At 46.5% G+C, this 22,585-nt stretch overlaps 1 protein-coding gene across 1 annotated transcript in view; it reads left to right on the top strand.

Moving 5' to 3' along the window:
- The window catches only part of LOC115462760 (methionyl-tRNA formyltransferase, mitochondrial-like), a 387,082-nt gene extending 365,044 nt beyond the window's left edge, over nucleotides 1-22,038 (top strand). Inside the window, exons 2-6 of the mRNA XM_030192747.1 lie at nucleotides 2,491-2,700; nucleotides 11,176-11,278; nucleotides 13,899-13,974; nucleotides 15,719-15,810; nucleotides 21,931-22,038. Of these exons, the coding sequence (XP_030048607.1) occupies nucleotides 11,198-11,278; nucleotides 13,899-13,974; nucleotides 15,719-15,810; nucleotides 21,931-22,038 (357 nt within the window). The 5' untranslated portion in view covers nucleotides 2,491-2,700; nucleotides 11,176-11,197. The remainder of the gene's footprint in view (nucleotides 1-2,490; nucleotides 2,701-11,175; nucleotides 11,279-13,898; nucleotides 13,975-15,718; nucleotides 15,811-21,930) is intronic.
- Nucleotides 22,039-22,585: the final 547 nt, after the last annotated feature.

The following is a 22,585-nucleotide window of genomic DNA, read 5'->3' as shown; positions in this document are numbered from 1 at the left end:
TCAACCTCAAATTCACCACTAAACCTTCTCCTCCTCTTCATCCTATAACCCACTCCCTCAACCAACCAACCCAGGCCTCCTTTTCCTCTTTTCCTGATATCACCGAAGAGGAAACCGCCCATCTTCTCTCCTCCTCGAAATGCTCCACCTGTTCCTCAGACCCCATCCCCACCAACTTACTTAACACCATCTCTCCTACTATCACCCCCCCCCCCCATCTGTCATATCCTCAACCTCTCTCTCTCCACTGCAACTGTCCCTGACACCTTCAAGCATGCCGTAGTCACACCACTCCTCAAGAAACCATCACTTGACCCTACGTGTCCCTCCAACTACCGCCCCATTTCCCTCCTACCCTTCCTCTCCAAAATACTTGAACGCGCCGTACTTAGCCGTTGCCTTGATTTTCTCTCCTCTCATCCTCGATCCGCTTCAATCTGGCTTTCGCCCACTACACTCGACGGAAACGGCTCTATCTAAAGTCTGCAATGACCTGTTCCTCGCCAGATCCAAAGGTCATTACTCCATCCTCATCCTCCTCTACCTATCCGCCGCTTTTGACACTGTCAATCACAACTTACTTCTCGACACTCTGTCCTCTTTTGGGTTCCAGGGCTCTGTCCTCTCCTGGTTCTCCTCTTATCTCTCCCACCGTACCTTCAGAGTACACTCTCATGGTTCTTCCTCCACCCCTATCCCGCTTTCTGTTGGAGTCCCTCAGGGATCTGTCCTTGGACCCCTTGTTTTTTCAATCTACACCTCTTCCCTGGGCTCCCTGATCTCATCTCATGGCTTCCACTATCATCTTTATGCTGACGACACCCAGCTTTATCTCTCCACACCAGAAATCACTGCGGAAACCCAGGCCAAAGTATCGGCCTGCTTATCTGACATTGCTGCCTGGATGTCCAACCGCCTCCTGAAACTGAACATGGCCAAGACCGAACTTCTTGTCTTCCCACCCAAACCCACTCCTCTCCCTCCACTCTCTATCTCGGTTGATAACACCCTCATCGTTCCCGTCTCATCTGCCCGCAACCTCGGTGTCATCTTCGACTGCTCCCTCTCCTTCTCTGCGCATATCCAGCAGATAGCCAAGACCTGCCGCTTCTTCCTCTATAACATTAGCAAAATTCGCCCTTTCCTCTCTGAGCACACCACCCGAACTCTCATCCACTCTCTCATTACCTCTCGCCTTGACTACTGCAACCTACTCCTCACTGGTCTCCCACTTAGCCATCTATCCCCCCTTCAGTCCGTTCAGAACTCTGCTGCACGTCTTATCTTCCGCCTGGACCGATACACTCATATCACCCCTCTCCTCAAGTCACTCATTGGCTTCCAATCAGGTACCGCATTCAGTTCAAGGTTCTGCTACTAACCTACTGCACTTGATCTGCAGCCCCTCCTTACCTCTCAACCCTCATCTCCCCTTACGTTCCTACCCGTAACCTCCGCTCTCAAGGCAAATCCCTCCTTTCAGTACCCTTCTCCACCACCGCCAACTCCAGGCTCTGCCCTTTCTGCCTCGCCTCACCCCATGCATGGAACGGACTCCCTGAGCCCATATGCCAGGCCCCCTCCCTGCCCATCTTCAAATCCTTGCTCAAAGCCCACCTCTTCAATGTCGTCTTCGGTACCTAACCACTACACCTCTACTCAGGAAATCTAGACTGCCCCAACTTGACATTTTGTTCTTTAGATTGTAAGCTCCTCTGAGCAGGGACCGTCCTTCTTTGTTAATTTGTACAGCGCTGCGTAACCCTAGTAGCGCTCTAAAAAAGTTAAGTAGTAGTAGTAGATTTGAAGACGGCCAGAGATGGAGCTTGACGGACCGGCTCAGGAAGTCTATTCCAGGCATACGGTGCAGCAAGATAAAAGGAACGGAGTCTGGAGTTAGCAGTGGAGGAGAAGGGTGCAGATAAGAGAGATTTACCCAGTGAACGGAGTTCCCGGGGAGGAATGTAGGGAGAGATGAGAGTGGAGAGGTACTGAGGAGCAGCAGAGTGAATGCACTTATAGGTCAATAAGAGGAGTTTGAACTGTATGCGGAGAGAAGAGGTTGTGATATATTTGTTAAACTTTTTGCATTGACTTCTCTCTTGAATGATAAATCCAGGACAGGGTAGTTTTTAACTTGTTTTGGCTGGTGCAGTAGTTGTATAATGTACTCTTTACTTAGCTTTAAAATAATTTCTAATACAATCAGAACAATACTCAGTTTATTTATTAATATTATTTATTTATTTACTTTTTTGCAGCAAAGAATCAGATAAAGCAACAGATCGTTCCCAAACCTTTTATACTATGTACAATATGCTCCCCTACAGCAGAATAGCAACTGCATAATCCTTTCTGTATTCAGCATAAAATGATACATCTGACGTCAGAATGGATAACACTGACAATTCTTGGCATGTTTGTAAAACCCCAAAACATATTCCCATGAGCCCAAATCCATGATTTGTTTTCTTTTTAACCTTGCTACAGAAGGAAGAGTAACGAGCTGATAGAGGCACTGGAAGTCGTCACATTACCCTCAGCTTTGCCAAAAGGATTGCCCGTGAGAAACTATGCTATCCAGTCTCAGCTCCCTTTGTACGAGTGGCCAGCTGTAGCTCCGAGTACTTGGTTTGATGTGGGCGTGGTGGTATCCTTCGGACGTCTTCTCAGCGAGGAGCTCATCCTGAAATTTCCATAGTATGTTTCATGACAGGGAGGGACTTGGGAGGTTAGGGTCTCTGAAGGCCAAAGAGGACGGTGGACTATGAATTTCTAAATGATGTAGCCATGCTGATTGTGTAGAGAGTTTTGACACAGTTATGGAAAATATATGTTAAACGGCCAAAACAGAAGGACAACAACTGTTGCAGTCACACAAACAAGTCAAACACAGCGAGGACGACAAATGATTGAACAGCAAACGATGTCCAATATATTGTAGCTTTATTCAACATGTGAGACTCGACATGAGTCGTGTTTCGGCCAAAAGAGACCTTCCTCAGGAGTCTTCTGTTGGATGTATGGCATTCTTAGCTAGGTTCTATAAAATAAACTTCATGTCCTATACCTTGCTGTTTGCTCTTCGGATGAAAATCATGAACGCTTGAACTCTCCGGAGAGTGTCGGATGTCGCAATAAAGCTACAGTATATCGGACATCGTCTGCTGTTCAATCATTTGTTGCCCTCGCTGTGTTTGACTTGTTTAAATATGTGTTAAAGACATTCCGGCTTTCTGCTACAAAGATTGGGTTCAGACTGGCCTGGGGCCTGCTCTGGGCTGGGCACATTTGGCCACCAGCTAATTTAACTCCTGTTTTAGGTAATTAGAAAGCCTTTATACCTACCTAGCAAATATAGAGTGGCTGGCTAGCAAGGCCACTTGTAAATCAGATCAGAAAATGTATGAGACTAGTGAAGTAATGGTTCAATGTGCTGCATGAGTTTTTTTTGCCAGAAATCCCATTCAGATTTGGGATGTGTCTGGCTACTACAACCAACAGCCAAATTAGTTTCTCTGGTTGTCACTTCTGAAGCTTGGTGATTATTTGGATACCTGCTAATGAAAAGCTACTAAGATTATTATTTAGCTTGAAATACTTTATTAATAATATATATAACAGGGATAGGCAAAATGGAACACTTGCCAAGAATGCAGTTATTGTATAGTATCTATATAGTTCTATTATTAGGTTTCAATTTACTGTTTTCAAGTTTACCTCATTTATTATGTTTACTTTATTCTTGGTTATTTTACTACTAGCCGTTAAGCCCGTTAAAACGGGCACGTATTGGAATGTTTTTTTTCCCAAGGCCCCCCTCCCGTTGCAGCTGCAAGGCCCCCTGCCATCTTCCTTCCCTGCCAGCTCCAAGGCCCCCTCTGTCCCTCCCTCCCAGCTCCAAGGCTCCAGTCCTCCCCCCTTCCCAGCTGCAAGGCCCCCTGCCCGCCCTCCCTCCCTCCCTCCCAGTTCCAAGGCCCCAGGCACTCCCTCCCAGCTCCCAAGGCCCCCTTCCCTCCCTCCCAGTTCCAAGGCCCCCCTGCTCTCCCTCACAACTGTAAGGGCCCCATTCCCTCACAACTGTAAGGGCCCCCCTGCCCTCCCTCCCAGTTCCAAGGCCCCCTGCCCCCCCCGTGCCTTCTTCCCAGCCAGCTGGAAGGCCCCCTTCAGTCCAGCCCTCCCAGCTCCAAGGCCCCCCTCCTTCTGAGACCTCCCATGTCCCCTCCCCCCCCCAAGGTAGCCGCTACCGCCCCCCCACCCCGGAGTCGCCCCCGCCCCTCCTTCACCCGGCCCGGGCCCTCTCTTCGTTATTCAACTTACAGCAGCACCAAAACAGCAGCAAGCAGCAGCTCCCGTTGGCCTTCCTTCACTGCCTGTGCCTCACCCTCGTGTGATGTCACGTCGGCGAGGGCGGGGCACAGGCAGGGAAGGAAGGCCGACGGGAGCTGAAGCTGAGCTGCTTGCTGCTGTTTCGGCGCTGCTGTAAGTTGAATAACGAAGAGAGGGCCCGGGCCGGGTGAAGGGGGGGGCGATAGCAGCTACCTTGGGGGGGGGGGAGCGGTAGCGACGTCAGCGGTTCCCTCCCTCCCCTTCTGCGCAGTTTCCCTCTCTGTCCCGCCCCCCTCCCCCCGTCATCACGTCTTGACGCGGGGGCGGGACAGAGAGGGAAGTCTCTACTGCGCATTTGCAGGTGAGTCGGTCACTTGCCATTTATAGGTTTGATTGTTATGCTGTTAACAAAATTGTAAGTTTTAAGTTAAACTGTATCTGCTGTACACCATCTTGGGTGATTGTCTTCATAAAGGCGGTTAATAAATCCCAATCCTCCTATATAATAATTCTCACCTCCAACGTTCTGACTTGCTGCCTGGGACCGTGGTTCATTCCGAGCTGGTCTGCTAGGCTCCGTAGATCAGGCTGACATCACCGTAGCCATTATGATGTCAACTTCAGAACCCGGGGGGGGGGGGGGGGGGGAAACATGCCTCACAGCTGATCCATGTCCAGAGGAGGGTCGCTGGACATGGTGGCTGAAGGGGGGGGCAAGGGAGAGAGGAGGGTCACTGGACATGGGTGGCAGGCGGGGGGGCAGGGGAGAGAGGAGGTTCGCTGGACATGGGTGGCTGCAGTGGGCGCAGGGGGAGAGGAGGGTCGCTGGACATGGGTGGCTAGAGGGGGGCAGGGGAGAGAGGAGGGTCGCTGGACATGGGTGGCTGGAGGGGAGCCGAGGAAAACCTTGCTAGCGCCCGTTTCATTTGTGTCAGAAACGGGCCTTTTTTACTAGTAAATAAATAAGTATCCGAGATATGCAAATCAGATCCCTAATATTAAACCCTTTAATACAAACCCAGCTTTCCCTCTCAGTTGTGTAACACCTGTGACCAAAAAGTACAGCCAGAGAATAAACCAGAATTAAAATTATCAAAGACTGAGGTGTGAGTGAGCCCCCAAACACGAACATAAACAGTACATCCTCTATTAAGACTTCATATACTACAAAAAAAAAAAAAATAAATAAAGACCAGCTTTATCATGCAAAAATATAATGGTGATATCATGGCTTATTTATAAACTTTCTATCAAATTAGGCCAGCTGGTACTAGGGAAGGGTATCGCCTCTTTATCTATAAAGATAGAAGCCAGGTATGACGATGCCCGTAACTGTTGCATTTCTTCCCAAACTCAGTATTGGAGCTTGAGAATTTGGACACAGCAGTATTATAATTTAGTATTGGGGAATCTTGTCCTCCCACTTTTTTTTGATAAAGATGAACAGAATTCTAGCATTTTACTTGGCCAAATAAAATTAGAGAAAATTCATCACATCACAAAAAAGAATTGTGTAGGGATATTTATGGACAACTTAGAAAAAAAAAAGAAAATTGTGGGGGAGATTTATCTTGGTTTGTTTATTTATTTATTTATTAGGATTTATTTACTGCCTTTTTGAAAAAAACTCACTCAAGACGGTGTACAGTAAGAATAACTCAAACATGAGCAATAGACAATTACAGCAATAAAAATATTCAAATAACAATACAAAGTATGGAATGGTAGACTACTTGCAAAGTCAACACAATATGTAATAGAACATTTTAATTGACAGTGAAGGGTATAAGCAAAGATGGAACATATAGATAGGTAAGAGAGTAAGAGGAGTTAGAAAATAAGGTGGCTAATTTAAAGAAAGTTGCACATGAGGTCAGAGAGATGGTTAAATATTATTTCAGCTAGGGTAGGAGTGGATAAACATGTCCCGCTGCAGTATGTGCAGCCCGAGTCAAACGTTGTGTGTGTGAGTGAGACTAACAAGTTAGTTACTTCTTCCGTTAAAGGCTTGGTTGAAGAGCCAAGCTTTCACCTGCTTCCTGAAGTAGAGATAGTCTTGTGTTAAGCGAAATCTTTCAGGCAGGTCATTCCAAAGTGAGGGGGCTACTCTGGAGAAGGCTGGCTTGTGGGTATCACATCGTGTAATGTCTTTTGCAGGGGGTGTGGTTAGTGATAGTCCTTGAGAGGACCTTAGTGTTACATTAATTCTCCCTAAACAAGAGGTTGTCACGTCCTGCCATTCCAGGAGGTTTGATTTAACTTTTCCTAGTAGCTCATCTTAATTTTAGAGAAAAGAGTTGCATCAATCCTAAATCTGTAACTAAGTTTATAATAGAAGGAAAAGGAGCAACCAGATCTTTTACTTTGTCAAGATACTGTCTGTGTACAACACACAATGTGAAAAAGTATTGGGGGGAGAGGGGGAGGCGCTTGGAGATACTGACACGCACCATGCAGGATTGTTGCACTGTTTTGCTAACCGTGAGGTCAAGGGGTGGTTAGAGCAAGGCAATGCAAGAGGCGAGACCTCGCATAGCGAGCGTGAGACTGTCTATTCAAAAGGATATAAGCAGAGAAGTTGAGTATTTGCACCAAAAACCCTGTGAGGTGAGACTTCAGAAACTAGATTATGAGGGGAAATCGGGGGTGGAATAAGATAGTGACATTCAAATACCTCAAAAGTGCAAATAATGCACGTGAAGCAAATCTTTTTCGGAGGTCATGGTATGAGGCCCCCAAGGAGCAGACTGAGACATAGTGGAGAATATTTTACCAGAGAAAAGGTGGCATTCAGACAGTAATGGAATTGGAGAAAGTCTGAGGCAGGCGCAGAGGATCCTTAAGTGTGAAATGTGAAGGGAAAGCCTGACTCGGCACAGGGGAAGGGAAATAGGACTTGATATACTGCCTTTCTGTGGTTTTTGCAACTACATTCATAGTGGTTTACATAGTATATACAGGTACTTATTTCTACCTGGGGCAAGGAGATGCAGTGGGAGTTGAACTCGGTTCTCTAGGATCAAAGTCCACTGCACTAACCACTAGGCTACTCCTCCACTAGCAACATTCCATGTAGAATCTCAAATAGGGAAATGGGACTTAATATACTGCCTTTCTGTGGTTTTTGCAACCACATTCTAAGCAGTTTACATAGTATATTCAGGTACTTATTTTGTGCCTGGGGCAATAGTCACAAGGAGATGCAGTGGGATTTGAACCCAGTTCCTCAGGATCAAAGTCCGCTGCACTAACCACTAGGCTACTCCTCCAAGGATGGAGTTTGGACCTTACATGATGGTGGATTTTCATCTGGATACTTTACAGATCCCTCCTGTCTCTGGCATACCTCCATTCCAGCAGAGTGTCAGTACCTGTTTGGTACTGTGCATTCAGTGGATGGACCGAGGTTACCAGTTGTGCCTTGTTGTCGGCTGAATGCTGCCTGACTGTTGGTTGCTGTCTCAGTAGATGAGCAAACGCTGTTGCCGCTCAGCTCAGATTGAACTGTGGAATGGTAGAGAAATGATTTTTTTGTTTTGTTTTCAATCACATTTCTGATGCTTGCTTCACCTCCCAAATCTGATGCTCTGTTGCAGTGGTGTGCTGAACGTCCATCCCAGCTATCTTCCCAGGTGCGTGGGCCCTGCTCCCATAATCCACACCGTGCTCATGGAGACACAGTGACTGGGGTGACGATCATCCAGATTAGGCCTAAAGGTAGGCCAGACTCAGCTCCTATCTCAGCTTGTCAGTAGACGATGCAGGTTAATAACTGATCGTAGTGAAGAAGGGAGGGGGTGGGGGAATATTGGTGGCCAGTACAATCTCTTACGTGTTGAGTAAAGCTACTCTGTCACATCTGTCTTAACAGTGAGTTGAGTTGTTTGGTTTGACCGGTGGCATTTCTTTCTTCTCTCTCAGCTCAGTCGAACCATGGCTGGGGGTCTGGTGCTGTGGGTGGGGGAAATTCTGTGCAGTAAGAGTCTATTGTGCAGTCTAGCATTGGCCACCCCGACTGCAGACACGTCTGCCGTAGACCTAGTGCAACTGCAGAGTGCTTAAAATGCGCACTATCCTGATGTAAGTGGCAGCTCCCCCTTGCATTTACACACAATTCAGGTATAAAATAGTGCCTTCGGCGATTTGGTGGCCCCTTAGTACGTAAATGCTAGTTTTCTGTAGATTTCCATTCACATGTGGCATCTAATTGTAACCACCCCACTATACAATTGGAGGAGTAGCCTAGCTGCAAGGGCAGGCTTCTACACAGAATGTTGCTAGTGGAGGAGTAGCCTAGTGGTTAGTGCAGTGGACTTTGATCCTGGGGAACTGGGTTCGATTCCCACTGCAGCTCCTTGTGACTCTGGGCAAGTCACTTAACCCTCCATTGCCCCAGATACAAATAAGTACCTGAAATATATGTAAACTGCTTTGAATGTAGTGGCAAAAAACCTCAGAAAGGCAGTATATAAGTCCCTTGGTAACACAGAGTCTCAGATGTGCAGAATTCAAAGGAGCCATCTGAGTAACCACATATAGACAACAGAGTTAGTGTCACTTCTAAATGAGGTCAGGATGCTGCAGCACCATATCCCTTGCACGGTCCATGCAGAAGGTCCCCAGTTCGATTCCTGGATGGACTCTCTGCACACACTGAGTTGGTTGAGTTTGGGGATAGCACAGAGGCCTGCTTTCGTAGCCCTATGAAGGTGCAGGACTCTTGGTCATCATTAAGAGCAACACTGGTGGCTGGGATTTAGAGCAGACTAAGCCCTCAATCTGGATCTCTGCCACCAGTAGTGAATTTGTCTCAGTCAAGAGTTTTTTTGCAACTTTTATTGAAAGAAAACTGGAAAATAGGCCAGTAATTTGGTAGTGGTAGACTGGTTAAATGCTGGTTTAGTTAATTTGTTACATTTGTATACCACATTTTCCCACCTTTTTGCAGGCTCAATGTGGCTTATATGTTAACCGTTAACGGCGTTAGCCGGTTCCGGTCTGAACAAATACAATTTATGAATTAATACAAGGTGATATTATGGTGGGTAAGATACATGTATGGTTGGTAGAATTGGGGGGAACTTAAAGAGGGGGAAGGAAGAGTCAGGTAATGTCCATTACGGTTTTGGTTAAGTTGTGTCGCTGGTGTCCAGGTATATTTATGTTGGGTCGGTGGGGTATGCTCTTCTGAACAGTACTGTCTTTAGTGCTTTCCGGAAATTTAGGTGGTCTAGCGTAGTTTTTACTGCTTTCGGCAGTGCGTTCCATAGTTGTGTGCTTAGGTAGGAAAAGCTGGTTGCATAGATGGATTTGTATTTGAGTCCTTTGCTGCTTGGTTAGTGGAGAATCGTGCAGATTTTGTGGTGTTTCTGGATGGCAGATCGATAAGGTCTGTCATGTATCCCGGTGCCTTGCCGTAGTTAATTTTATGGATAGTTGTACAGATTTTAAAAGTGATACGTTCTTTGATAGGTAGCCAATGCAGTTTTCCCCACCTTTTGCAGGCTCGATGTGGCTTACATGTAACCATTAACAGCGTTAGCCGGTTACGGTTTGAACAAATACATAGTATGAATGAATACAAAGTGATATTGTGGTAGAATGAGGTACATGTATGGTAGGTACAATTGGGGGGAACTTAGAGAGGGAAAGGGGGAAGAAGAGTCAGGTAATGTCCGTTGCAGTCTTTGGGTATGTTGTGTCGCAAGTGTCCAGGTATTTTTATGTTGGGTCATTGGGGTATGCTCTTCTGAACAGGTCTGTCTTTAGTGCTTTCCAGAAATTTAGGCGGTCTAGCGTAGTTTGTACTGCTTTCGGCAGTGCGTTCCATAGTTGTGCGCTTAGGTAGGAAAAGCTGGAAGCATAGGTGGGTTTGTATTTGAGTCCTTTATTGCTTGGGTATTGGAGATTTAGGGAAGATCGTGCAGATCTTGCGGTGTTTCTGGTTGGCAGGTCGATGAGGTCTGTCATGTATCCTGGTGCCTCGCCGTAAATAATTTTATGAACAGTCGTGCAGATTTTGAAAGCAATACATTCTTTGATTGGTAGCCAGCGCAGTTTTTCTCGGAGTGGTTTGGCGCTGTCAGAACGCGTTTTTCCAAATATAAGCCTGGCTGCTGTGTTTTGGGCGGTCTGGAGTTTTTTTTATGATTTGATCCTTGCATCCCATTACAGTAGTCTGCGTGGCTTAGCACCATTGACTGTATCAGGTTGCGGAATATTTCCCTCGGAAAGAATGGTTTCACGCGTTTGAGTTTCCTCATTGAGAAAAACATTTTCTTCATGGTGGATTTCACTTGGGTCTGTTGGGAGAGGTTACGGTCGATTGTTACTCCGAGAATTTTCTGGCTGTCTGAGATAGGGAGGGTGTATGCTGGGGTGTTAATGCTTGTGGGTTTGTATGTGTTGTATTGGGATGAGATGATGAGACAGTGTGTTTTTTTCTGTATTGAGTTTTAGTTGGAATGCATTTGCCCAAGAGTTCATGATGTTTAAGCTGAGTTCGATTTCATTGGTGATTTCTGCTAAGTCATGTTTGTAGGGGATATATAATGTAACGTCGTCAGCGTAGATAAATGGGTTGGTGTTAAGGTCTTGGCTAGTGGAGTCATCATAAGGTTGAACAGGATCGGTGATAGTGGTGGTGATTAAGCAGCAGTGCCGGTGTTCTTGTGAATGTTTGAATTAAGCAAACGGCCTGGCTCCTTTACCTCGTAGCGTTTCCAAAAACGATCAGCTGCCTCAAGTCTAGAGCACGGCTGTGGAGCTGTCCCTGGGATAAGCACCACTGTGGGTTTCACGTGACCGAAGAGGTGAAGCTGCTGACACAGTCCTCTCTCTTTTCAGGTTTGATGTGGGTCCAATCATTATGCAGGAAGAATTCCCCGTTCCTTCACGCTGCACAGCGAAGGAGTTGGAAGGCATCCTGTGTAAGAAAGGAGCAGAAATGGTAAACCTCTAGCATGTAACCTAGGCTTAGAGCCAAGAATCTCTCTTATGGCTAAATACAGTGCAAATGTCCATAATCTCTGTTTATAGTGGAGTCTGTTCTTACATGGCCCCCTCTGACAACCTGGTATAAGTGAGGGCTGTAATTATGTGGGAATTATTTCTCTGGTATTTCTACTTACCATAAGAAATATACAATTTGGAAATGTGGGGCAAATAGGGTTTCTACCTCCTTACATCCACCCCAAGATACCGTGACGGAAAAGATAGAAAAGACAGAAGCTATTTTCCTTCCAAAGGGATAGTCTTTGTTCCAGTATAGATAACAACAAAGCAATAGGGCAATTAGGCAAAGTAATCAGCAGAGTAATCATGCAATAATGACAGGTATAGCAATTTGTTACAAGAGGGAGAGAGACCACTGTGATAAAGAGTTACTCAGTTAATCATCTCACCCCTCTGACTAGATACAACACAACAGCGCCCTATATGCAGTGGATTGGGCATCAATCCCCTCCCAATTTGCAATTTCAGCTGATTTCTGTGTTACTCAGCTAATTTCTGTCTTACTGTTTTGGTTACATAAAATGGAACACACTATCTAAACGTTATAGCACAGAGAACTTTTGTTTATAGAACATAGCATTTCTTAAGATTGTAGTGGCCATTCCGTTACAGGAGTTTTCCTAGCACCCATGTTTATCACAGTGTTATCTAAGTCCTCAACACTTCTTCGCCTTCAAACCTTGTGAAGTAGTCTCAGTGGCACTGACTCTGTCAGGGAGGGTGGAATAGTGCTCGTAAGAGTCAGCATGACCTAGAATTCACAGTTTCAGCAGATAGTGTGCTGTTAAAAGCTCTGGCTACACAGAATGCTGAAGCAGAGCTTTAAGATGCAGCTGTCCGACTTCTTAAGTTTGAGCCTTTAAACATGCAGTTCATGGGCCATAATCTGACTAGGAGTGGCCTAGTGGTTAGGGTGGTGGACTTTGGTCCTGGGGAACTGAGGAACTGAGTTCGATTCTCCCTTCAGGCACAGGCAGCTCCTTGTGACTCTGGGCAAGTCACTTAACCCTCCATTGCCCCATGTAAGCCGCATTGAGCCTGCCATGAGTGGGAAAGCGCAGGGTACAAATGTAACAAAAATAAAATAGATACTATTGGAGATTCTACATGGAATGTTGCTACTATTGGAGATTCTACATGGAATGTTGCTATTCCACTAGCAACATTCCATGTAGAAGCCTGCACGGCCACATTGGTGATCTGCAAGGGCCGACTTCTACATGGAATAGCAACATTCCATGTAGAATCTCAAATAGTAGCAACAGTGGAGGAGTGGCCTAGTGGTTAGGGTGGTAACAGTGGAGGAGTGGCCTAGTGGTTAGGGTGGTGGACTTTGGTCCTGAGGAACTGAGTTCGATTCCCACTTCAGGTACAGGCAGCTCCTTGTGACTCTGGGCAAGTCACTTAACCCTCCATTGCCCCATGTAAGCCGCATTGAGCCTGCCATGAGTGGGAAAGCGCAGGGTACAAATGTAACAAAAATAAAATAGATACTATTGGAGATTCTACATGGAATGTTGCTACTATTGGAGATTCTACATGGAATGTTGCTACTATTGGAGATTCTACATGGAATGTTGCTATTCCACTAGCAACATTCCATGTAGAAGCCTGCACGGCCACATTGGTGATCTGCAAGGGCCGACTTCTACATGGAATAGCAACATTCCATGTAGAATCTCAAATAGTAGCAACAGTGGAGGAGTGGCCTAGTGGTTAGGGTGGTAACAGTGGAGGAGTGGCCTAGTGGTTAGGGTGGTGGACTTTGGTCCTGAGGAACTGAGTTCGATTCCCACTTCAGGTACAGGCAGCTCCTTGTGACTCTGGGCAAGTCACTTAACCCTCCATTGCCCCATGTAAGCCGCATTGAGCCTGCCATGAGTGGGAAAGCGCGGGGTACAAATGTAACAAAAATAAATAATAAAAATGACATGTCAGAAAAGAGCAAATCAATTCATCTCCCTGCTTAGAAGTCTTATCTCTCTTGTTGGATTGTAGCACTATGTTTAGTGCTGTGACCTGTTGGAACGTTTCACCTTTGCTGATGCTAGTCTGTCTATTTTTTCACGGAGAGGGTGGTGGATGCTTGGAATGCCCTCCCGCGGGAGGTGGTGGAGATGAAAACGGTAACCGAATTCAAACATGCGTGGGATATGCATAAAGGAATCCTGTGCAGAAGGAATGGATCCTCAGAAGCTTAGCTGAAATTGGGTGGCGGAGCAGGTGGGGGAAGAGAGGTTGGTGGTTGGGAGGCGAGGATAGTGGAGGGCAGACTTATACGGTCTGTGCCAGAGCCGGTGATGGGAGGCGGGACTGGTGGTTGGGAGGCAGGAAATACTGCTGGGCAGACTTGTACGGTCTGTGCCCTGAAAAAGGCAGGTACAAATCAAGGTAAGGTATACACATATGAGTTTATCTTGTTGGGCAGACTGGATGGACCATGCAGGTCTTTTTCTGCTGTCATCTACTATGTTACTATGTCTAAGGTGATTTACTGATGTTCTGTTGAAATCTTATGATCTTTATTCAAGTTTCTTTTTGCATTTCTTTGGCAGGTAATTTCAGTTCTGAAGAACCTGCCTCGGTGTTTAGAAAATAAGAGAGAGCAGTCCAAGGATGGCGTAACCTTTGGTAATTGCTAACGTCTCAAATAGCAACTTTGTAAAAATGGTTAGACTTAGAAAGAAACAGCAGATACGAAATGATTTATGAAAACTCTGCAAGCTGCAGTAATTAGAGGAAGCAGTGGGTGGGTGACCCCGGTGTTATTTGTTTCTGTAGCCACTTTTCTAATCCCCTGGAGATGCCCCTTCCCCCCCCCCCCCCCCACCTTCCTCTTTCCTGTCATGGATTCCCCTACATTTTCATCCTATGGAGGTATAATTTTTTATCATGATACGCACTTACTAACACTCAGATCATTAACAAAAGATTGATTGGCTATAATGCTGGCTATTACTTTGATCACAGTATTCATTTGTTTATAAGATTTTTAAACCACCTTTCCGAACTGGATGTACAACTTAAAACATAAAATCATTTAGCATACAATGTAAAATCAAAACAAGCAGCCGCTAGAAATATTTAGTATATAAGAACATTAAGTTACTATCTAATGTACATTTTAGAGGGCAGGGCTCTGTTAACATAACAGCGTAACATCCAGTCTTGTATCCTGCAAAAACCTTGCAGTTCTAAGTGGGTAACAGAGCAAAGAGTCTGAACATTCATCTGGGAGAAAAGAAAATCAAGTTAAATTAAAAATGGTCTCGTAGAATAAATTTCTGAAACAACAAGGTCTTTAGTAGCCTAGAGGTTAGTGCAGCGGACTTTGATCCTGGGGAAGTGAGCTCGATTCCCACTGCAGCTCCTTGTGACTCTGGGAAGTCACTTAACCCTCCATTGCCCTGGTACAAAATAAGTACCTGAATATATGTAAACCGCTTTGAATGTAGTTGCAAAAACTTCAGAAAGGCGGTATATCAAGTCCACTTTCCTTCCCTATTTGAGATTCTACATGGAATGTTGAAACTATTTGGAGATTCTAGATGTAATGTTGCTACTATTGAGGTTCTGTTGCTACTATTTGAGATTCTACATGGAATGTTGCTATTCCACTAGCAACATTCCATGTAGAAGCCTGCCCTTGCAGATCAGCAACGCGGCCGCGCAGGCTTCTGTTTGAGTCTGACGTACTAAGCCTGCGTGGCCGCATTACTGATTTGAAAGGCAGGCTTCTACATGGAATGTTGCTAGTGGGAGGAGTAGCCTAGTGGTTAGTGCAGTGGACTTTGATCCTGGGGAACTGGGTTCAATTCCCACTGCCAGCTCCTTGTGACTCTGGGAAGTCACTTAACCCTCCATTGCCCAGGTACAAATAAGTACCTTTATATAATATGTAAGGCGGTATATCAAGTCCCCGTTCCCTTTACTTTCTTCCTAAACATCAAATAAGAAACAAGAGCATCTCACAAATTCCTTCCAGTGCCAATGTCAGTTCAAGCATTCATAATCTTTTCCTTCCTTTAGGCAAAGGGGAAAAAAAAACAATGTGCACAATTGGAATTTCTAGCCCTTGAAGAAGCAGCAAATAGAAAATGAGAGTAAAGATAATTGGGAGCTGAGCATGTTGTATTTTAAATGGGGAACAAACCAGTTGTAAAGAGAATTGTGGCTTCAGTGGGCAGCCAGTGACGTTTAAAATAAAGAGGAAATGCTATCGTATTTTGCTAAAACCAAAAATTAAATGTATTACAATATTCTGCACAGTTTGTAATCGTTTTGACATTTAGTACTCCTGAATGAGCAAGGTTCTATTATATCATTGTTTCTGATGTGATTACTGATATTAAAGTGTCTGATGTTTCTTTCCTAGCTCCTAAGCTCAGTCCTGTCATCAGCTGTGTAAGATGGGAAGAGCAGACCCCAACACAGATAATGCAACTGGAGCGTGCCATAGGAGCCTCAGTAAGTTACCCCCACCCCAAATAGCATAAATAATACAGCTGGAGCCTCACTAAGTTACCTGTACAGCATGGATAATATAGCCATTAGCTGGAGCCTCAGTAAGTTACCCCCACCCCACACGGCACAAATAATAAAGTGGAGCCTCACTAAGTCACCCCCCACAGCACGGATAATATAGCCATTAGCTGGAGCCTCAGTAAGTTACCCCCACCCCACCGGCACAAATAATAAAGTGGAGCCTCACTAAGTCACCCCCCACCCCCCACAGCACGGATAATTATAGCCATTAGCTGGAGCTCAGTAAGGTTACCCCACCCCACACAGTACGGATAATACAGGCTGGAGCCTCACTAAGTTACCCCACACAGCACAGATAATATAGCTGGAGCCTCAGTAAGTTACCCCCACCCCACACAGCACGGATAATACAGCTGGAGCCTAAGTTACCCCCACCCCACACAGCACGGATAATGCAGCTGGAGCCTAAGTTACCCCCACCCCACACAGCACGGATAATACAGCTGGAACCTCACTAAGTTACCCACACAGCACGGGTAATTCAGCTGGAACCTCACTAAGTTACCCCCACCTCACACAGCACGGATAATACAGCTGGAGCCTCACTGGGTTACCTTTTAAATTTACTACTTTGTAGCTTCATGCATGCCCCCTAGTCCTGGTATTTTTTTTGAAAGAGTAAACAAACGATTCACGCCTACCTGTTCCACTCCACTCATTATTTTATAGACCTCTATCATATCTCCCCTGAGCCATCTTTTCTCCATGCTGAAGAGCCCTATGCGCTTCAGCCTTTCCTCATAGGGATGTTGTCCCATCCCCTTTATCATTTTCGTCACCCTTCTCTGTACCCTTTTCTAATTTCACTATGTACCCTTCTCCATTGAGAATACTGACCATTTAACCCTACTCTCTGTTTTCTATCTTTTAACCAGTTTTTAATCCAGAATTGAATCCTACCTCCCATGACTCTCCAATTTCCTCTGGAGATTTTCATGAGGTATTTTGTCAAACACCTTCTGAAAATCCAGATACACAATATCAACCGGCTCACCTTTATCCACATGTTGTTCACCCTTCAAAGAAATGTAATAGATTGGTGAGGCAAGATTTCCCTTCACTAAATGTCTCATCTAATATTTGATTTAGTCTGTTCCAGTACTTGGCCAAGAGATGGCCCTTTGGCACTGCAATAACAAAATATGAGTACAACATTTGCAAATGGTGTTTGCTACAGAAATGTCACAGATAATTGGTTTGAACAAGAGCTTTTAGCTCCGAGTCAGGGCAGAGAGAGACTGGATGGCCTTGATTGTGTGGAGATTAGCTGTTCCCTGAGAAATGAGTCCTACCTACGGGATCACTACAGAGGAGGAAGTGTCATGGGAAATCCTTGATAGGCGGTAATACAGAGTTAAGGTTAACTGCCTGGAATTAGTATGGAATGACGTCTGATAACTTCGTTCATGCAATACATTATTTGAAAGATGTAACAAACACTTCGATACAGAGCTAATGGAGTCTGATTTCTGCATTCATATAAGTGGATCCAAGAAGTGTCCTGTCAGGAGCCCTTCCAGCCACTTAACATGCATTGCTAATTTGCAGGCAGGTGATCAAAAGCAAACGCCGGCGCTAGATGCTGTTAGCGCCATACTAGTGCCGGCGTTTGCTACCGCCCCATGATCAGAGCCCTCGAGCGCGTGAAACAACGCGCTGGAGGGCTCTTAACACAAGTAGCATGCAAATGCATGCTAATCAGCACTTAACGCATTCATCCTCAATGATCAGCGTCCAGCGCGCCAAAGATTGGGTTGCTGGCTGCGACAAACCCTACACCAGCTCCGAGCTGGCATTAGGGTTTGCAGATCATTGGGGAGGAATGGAGAGCCCTGTCCAGCATGCATGGTAGGCCCCCATTCCCCCCTACAGCAAACCTGCCAGCGAGGGCAGTTGAGGACGTCTAAAATTTGGACGTTTCTGCAATGGGCAGTTAAGGACGTCAAAATTGGATGTTTCTATGAGAAAGACGTCTTTCTCATAGAAACATCCAATTTTGGACGTCCTCAACTGCCCCGACGCTATACCTCCGACACCCGCTTGAAACTTGGCCGTCCCTGCAACAGGGCAGTCTGTAGCCCAGACCTGTCAAACAAGTTTTGCACAATTCTCCCGCACTTCTACCCCATAATCAGAGATAATTACACTGCTTAAATTTGCATGCATTATCTCTGATCATAGGTCTAATAGCGCTCTGCGCTGTTCCAGCGCTATTTTTGAGCTTTTGGTTAACAGATAAATTAATGAGGGGGTCCTGTACTGACATAATGATTTCATAGGTTAAAAGTGTTAATTGATGCTTTAAGGGAATATATCGAGAGGGCTTTTCTCCAAAGCTATTTCCTAGGCATGTGGGCTGTGCAAAATTTTACCTGTGGAGAAAAAGAAGGTGGAATTAGGGAGAGGGTGGCACAAATTTGTCTATATTTTTACATTTTCAAAACTACACCTTTATCAAGGAAAAAGGTTTCGCCTAGAAAAGGCAGGTGCAAATCTCTGCCATTAATTTTTCCTGGGCAATTCTCAAAGACTCTCCCCTCGAGAACTGACCCAAACCCTATGGGTAAAAGTGTCTGTGCACATTAATACCTGCCTCCACAATTGTGGAAATATCCTCCAGTTGCATAACGGCAGAGTTGTTTGCTAAAGAAATTAATTGAATTAAGAAGGTTTTATAAAAGAAATATTTAAGAAAACCAACAAAATGCCAAAGTCAGGGAAAAAAAATAGGTGGCAGCAAATGCCAATGAGTGGGATTGAAGGGATGGGTATGACAACGGACCAAATGCCAGTGAGTGGGATTGAAGGGATGGGTATGACGACGGACCAAATGCCAGTGAGTGGGATTGAAGGGATGGGTATGACGACGGACCAAATGCCAGTGAGTGGGACTGAAGGGATGGGTATGAAGGACCAAATGACAGTGAATGGGATTGAAGGGATGGGTATGATGGACCATATGCCAGTGAGTGGGATTGAAGGGATGGGTATGACGACGGACCAAATGACAGTGAGTGGGATTGAAGGGATGGGTATGACGACGGACCAAATGACAGTGAATGGGATTGAAGGGATGGGTATGACGACGGACCAAATGCCAGTGAGTGGGATTGAAGGGATGGGTATGACGACGGACCAAATGCCAGTGAGTGGGATTGAAGGGATGGGTATGACGGACCAAATGCCAGTGAGTGGGATTGAAGGGATGGGTATGAAGGACCAAATGCCAGTGAGTGGGACTGAAGGGATGGGTGTGATGACGGACCCAATGCCAGTGAGTGGGATTGAAGGGATGGGTATGACTGACCAAATGCCAGTGAGTGGGACTGAAGGGATGGGTGTGATGACGGACCCAATGCCAGTGAGTGGGATTGAAGGGATGGGTATGACTGACCAAATGCCAGTGAGTGGGATTGAAGGGATGGGTATGAAGGACCAAATGACAGTGAATGGGATTGAAGGGATGGGTATGACGACGGACCAAATGACAGTGAGTGGGATTGAAGGGATGGGTATGACGGACCAAATGCCAGTGAGTGGGATTGAAGGGATGACTGACCAAATGCCAGTGAGTGGGATTGAAGGGATGGGTATGACGACGGACCAAATGACAGTGAGTGGGATTGAAGGGATGGGTATGACGGACCAAATGCCAGTGAGTGGGATTGAAGGGATGGGTATGACGACGGACCAAATGCCAGTGAGTGGGACTGAAGGGATGGGTATGAAGGACCAAATGACAGTGAATGGGATTGAAGGGATGGGTATGACGACGGACCAAATGCCAGTAAGTGGGATTGAAGAGATGGGTATGACGACGGACCAAATGCCAGTGAGTGGGATTGAAGGGATGGGTATGACGACGAACCAAATGCCAGTGAGTGGGATTGAAGGGATGGGTATGACGGACCAAATGCCAGTGAGTGGGATTGAAGGGATGGGTATGACGGACCCAATGCCAGTGAGTGGGATTGAAGGGATGGGTATGACGACGAACCAAATGCCAGTGAGTGGGATTGAAGGGATGGGTACGAAGGACCAAATGCCAGTGAGTGGGATTGAAGGGATGGGTGTGAGTGGGATTGAAGGGATGGGTATGACGGACCAAATGGCAGTGAGTGGGATTGAAGGGATGGTATGACGATGGACCAAATGCCAGTGAGTGGACTGAAGGGATGGGTGTGATGACGGACCCAATGCCAGTGAGTGGGATTGAAGGGATGGGTATGACGGACCAAATGCCAGTGAGTGGGATTGAAGGGATGGGCGCGAAGGACCAAATGCCAGTGAGTGGGATTGAAGGGATGGGTGTGAGTGGGATTGAAGGGATGGGTATGACGAACCAAATGCCAGTGAGTGGGATTGAAGGGATGGGTATGACGGACCCAGTGCCAGTGAGTGGGATTGAAGGGATGGGTTTGTGGGGTTGGAGAGAGGTGAGTAGTGTGTGACTGGACCCGAGTACTGACAGACCTGCATCCCCTGTTATCTGATTGGCCCATTTTTAGAGTGAGCATGTTTTAGCCAGAGTACAATAGGTTCCCTGCTTGTAACAAATCCTGCTTCTGAGGAACAGGGTAATTGTATTCCAGAGTGATTTATGAACTTTCCTGCATAAAATGGCTTTTATGAACTTACTGTGTGGGTTTTGCATGTAAAAGCACGTAAGGTATCCATATGGCACATATGTTTACATAACCCATGGGTAGCGTGTCCTGGGGCAGAGTTTGGTCAATTCACAGGTACCTACTGTCGTGCAGGCAGATGTATCCACCACTTCAGTCTGGTACAGATTTCTGCCAGTTTATCTAAAAAATTTTAGTGCTTTATACAGTAAGCTAGGACTAGGCCCTGTGAGGCCTTCACATATTTTAAGAGCAAATAATGTGGTAACCTTCAAAAACTGTAGCTAACGTTCAGGTGTTCATATGTGGTAACAAGCTTTGAGCTGTGTTAACTGCACAGCAGCCCTCCCAGGAGTGCTGGAAATACTTCTAAGAGTTAGTATAGAGGTTTGGCACCTGTGTAAATCTTCCCACATTCAAGTAAATTAGGGCCGTAAGGATCTTTTACCTTGCGCCACAGATGGTGAAAAAAAGTTAGGGAGTGAAAGTATGTGGCAGAGATGAATTTCCTGATCTTTCCGTCTACTGTTCATGTGCTGACGTGTACCTGTGTTCTCTGCCCAGAGGAACCCCAATGTGCTCTTTTGCATGACCACGAGTAACTAAGTAGATGACGGCAGAAAAAGACCTGCACCGTCCATCCGTCTGCCCAACAAGATAAATTCATAGGTGCTACTTTTATTTGTCCTCTTCAAGGCACAGACCGTATAAGTCTGGCCATCACTATCCCCGCCTCCCACCACCAGCTCTCGCACTAGATCGTATAAGTCTGCCCAGCACTATCCCCGCCTCCCAACCACCAGCCCCGCCTCCCACCACCAGCTCTGGCACAGACAGTATAAGTCTGCCCAGCACTATCCCCGCCTCCCAACCACCAGCCCCGCCTCCCACCACCAGCTCTGGCACAGACCGTATAAGTCTGCCCAGCACTATCCCGCCTCCCAACTACCAGCCCCGCCTCCCACACCAGCTCTGGCACAGACTGTATAAGTCTGCCCAGCACTATTCCCGCCTCCCAACTACCAGCCCCGCCTCCCACCACCAGCTCTGGCACAGACTGTATAAGTCTGCCCAGCACTATCCCCGCCTCCCAACTACCAGCCTCGCCTCCCACCACCAGCTCTGGCACAGACTGTATAAGTCTGCCCAGCCACTATTCCCGCCTCCCAACTACCAGCCCGCCTCCCACCACCAGCTCTGGCACAGACTGTATAAGTCTGCCCAGCACTATTCCCGCCTCCCAACTACCAGCCCCGCCTCCCACCACCAGCTCTGGCACAGACTGTATAAGTCTGCCCATCACTATCCCCGCCTCCCAACCACCAGCCCAAGTGGCAGCTGTTCCAGGTAAAGTGAAGCTGGCTGGTAAACCTGCATCTTAGAAAAGTGACTGTAGTGAAATGATTTGTGTTGGCAGCTTCCCTTGCAGACGCTCTGGATGGGTACTGTGGTTAAGCTGCTGGATTTGTGGACGTTCCTGATATCCCAAACCTTGCAGGTATATTTATGCTACAATTGTCGCTAAATGTCAACTTCGTTAAGATAAAAAACCTAAAAGGGTGGCAGTCTCTGTTCTTCTTTGCAGTGCAATCAGGTGACACCAGGAGCAGTAAGATATCACAGACAGACAAAGACATTGCTGGTTTGTTGTAAGGTAGGGGTTTGCCTATGGTTTCCTAGGACAGCAGCGTTTTCACTCCATTATAACCATGACAGGCTTGAAGAGAGGTGGCAAAAGGACAGAAGATCAGTTTTTCAAAATACTTTCATCCTTAAACCCATTAAGTCTGCATGGTGGATGCCAGGGGCGTAGCCAGACTTCGGCGGGAGGGGGGTCCAGAGCCCAAGGTGAGGGGGCACATTTTAGCCCCCTCCTAGCACCGCCGACCCCCCCTGCCATATTTGACCCCCTGCCGCCGTCGCCACCACCAACTTTGCCCTCCCCTGCCACCACCGTCACCGTCAGGTACCTTTGCTGGTGGGGGACCCCAACCCAGTACGTCAGACTCACAGAAACAGAACGAAGCTTTGCAGATCAGCAACGCGGCCGGGCCAGAGAAGAGGACTTCGGC

The sequence above is a fragment of the Microcaecilia unicolor genome, chromosome 1 (genome assembly GCF_901765095.1).
Source record: "Microcaecilia unicolor chromosome 1, aMicUni1.1, whole genome shotgun sequence".
Classification (NCBI taxonomy): Eukaryota; Metazoa; Chordata; class Amphibia; order Gymnophiona; family Siphonopidae; genus Microcaecilia; species Microcaecilia unicolor.
This window is presented reverse-complemented; position numbering and strand designations above follow the sequence as displayed.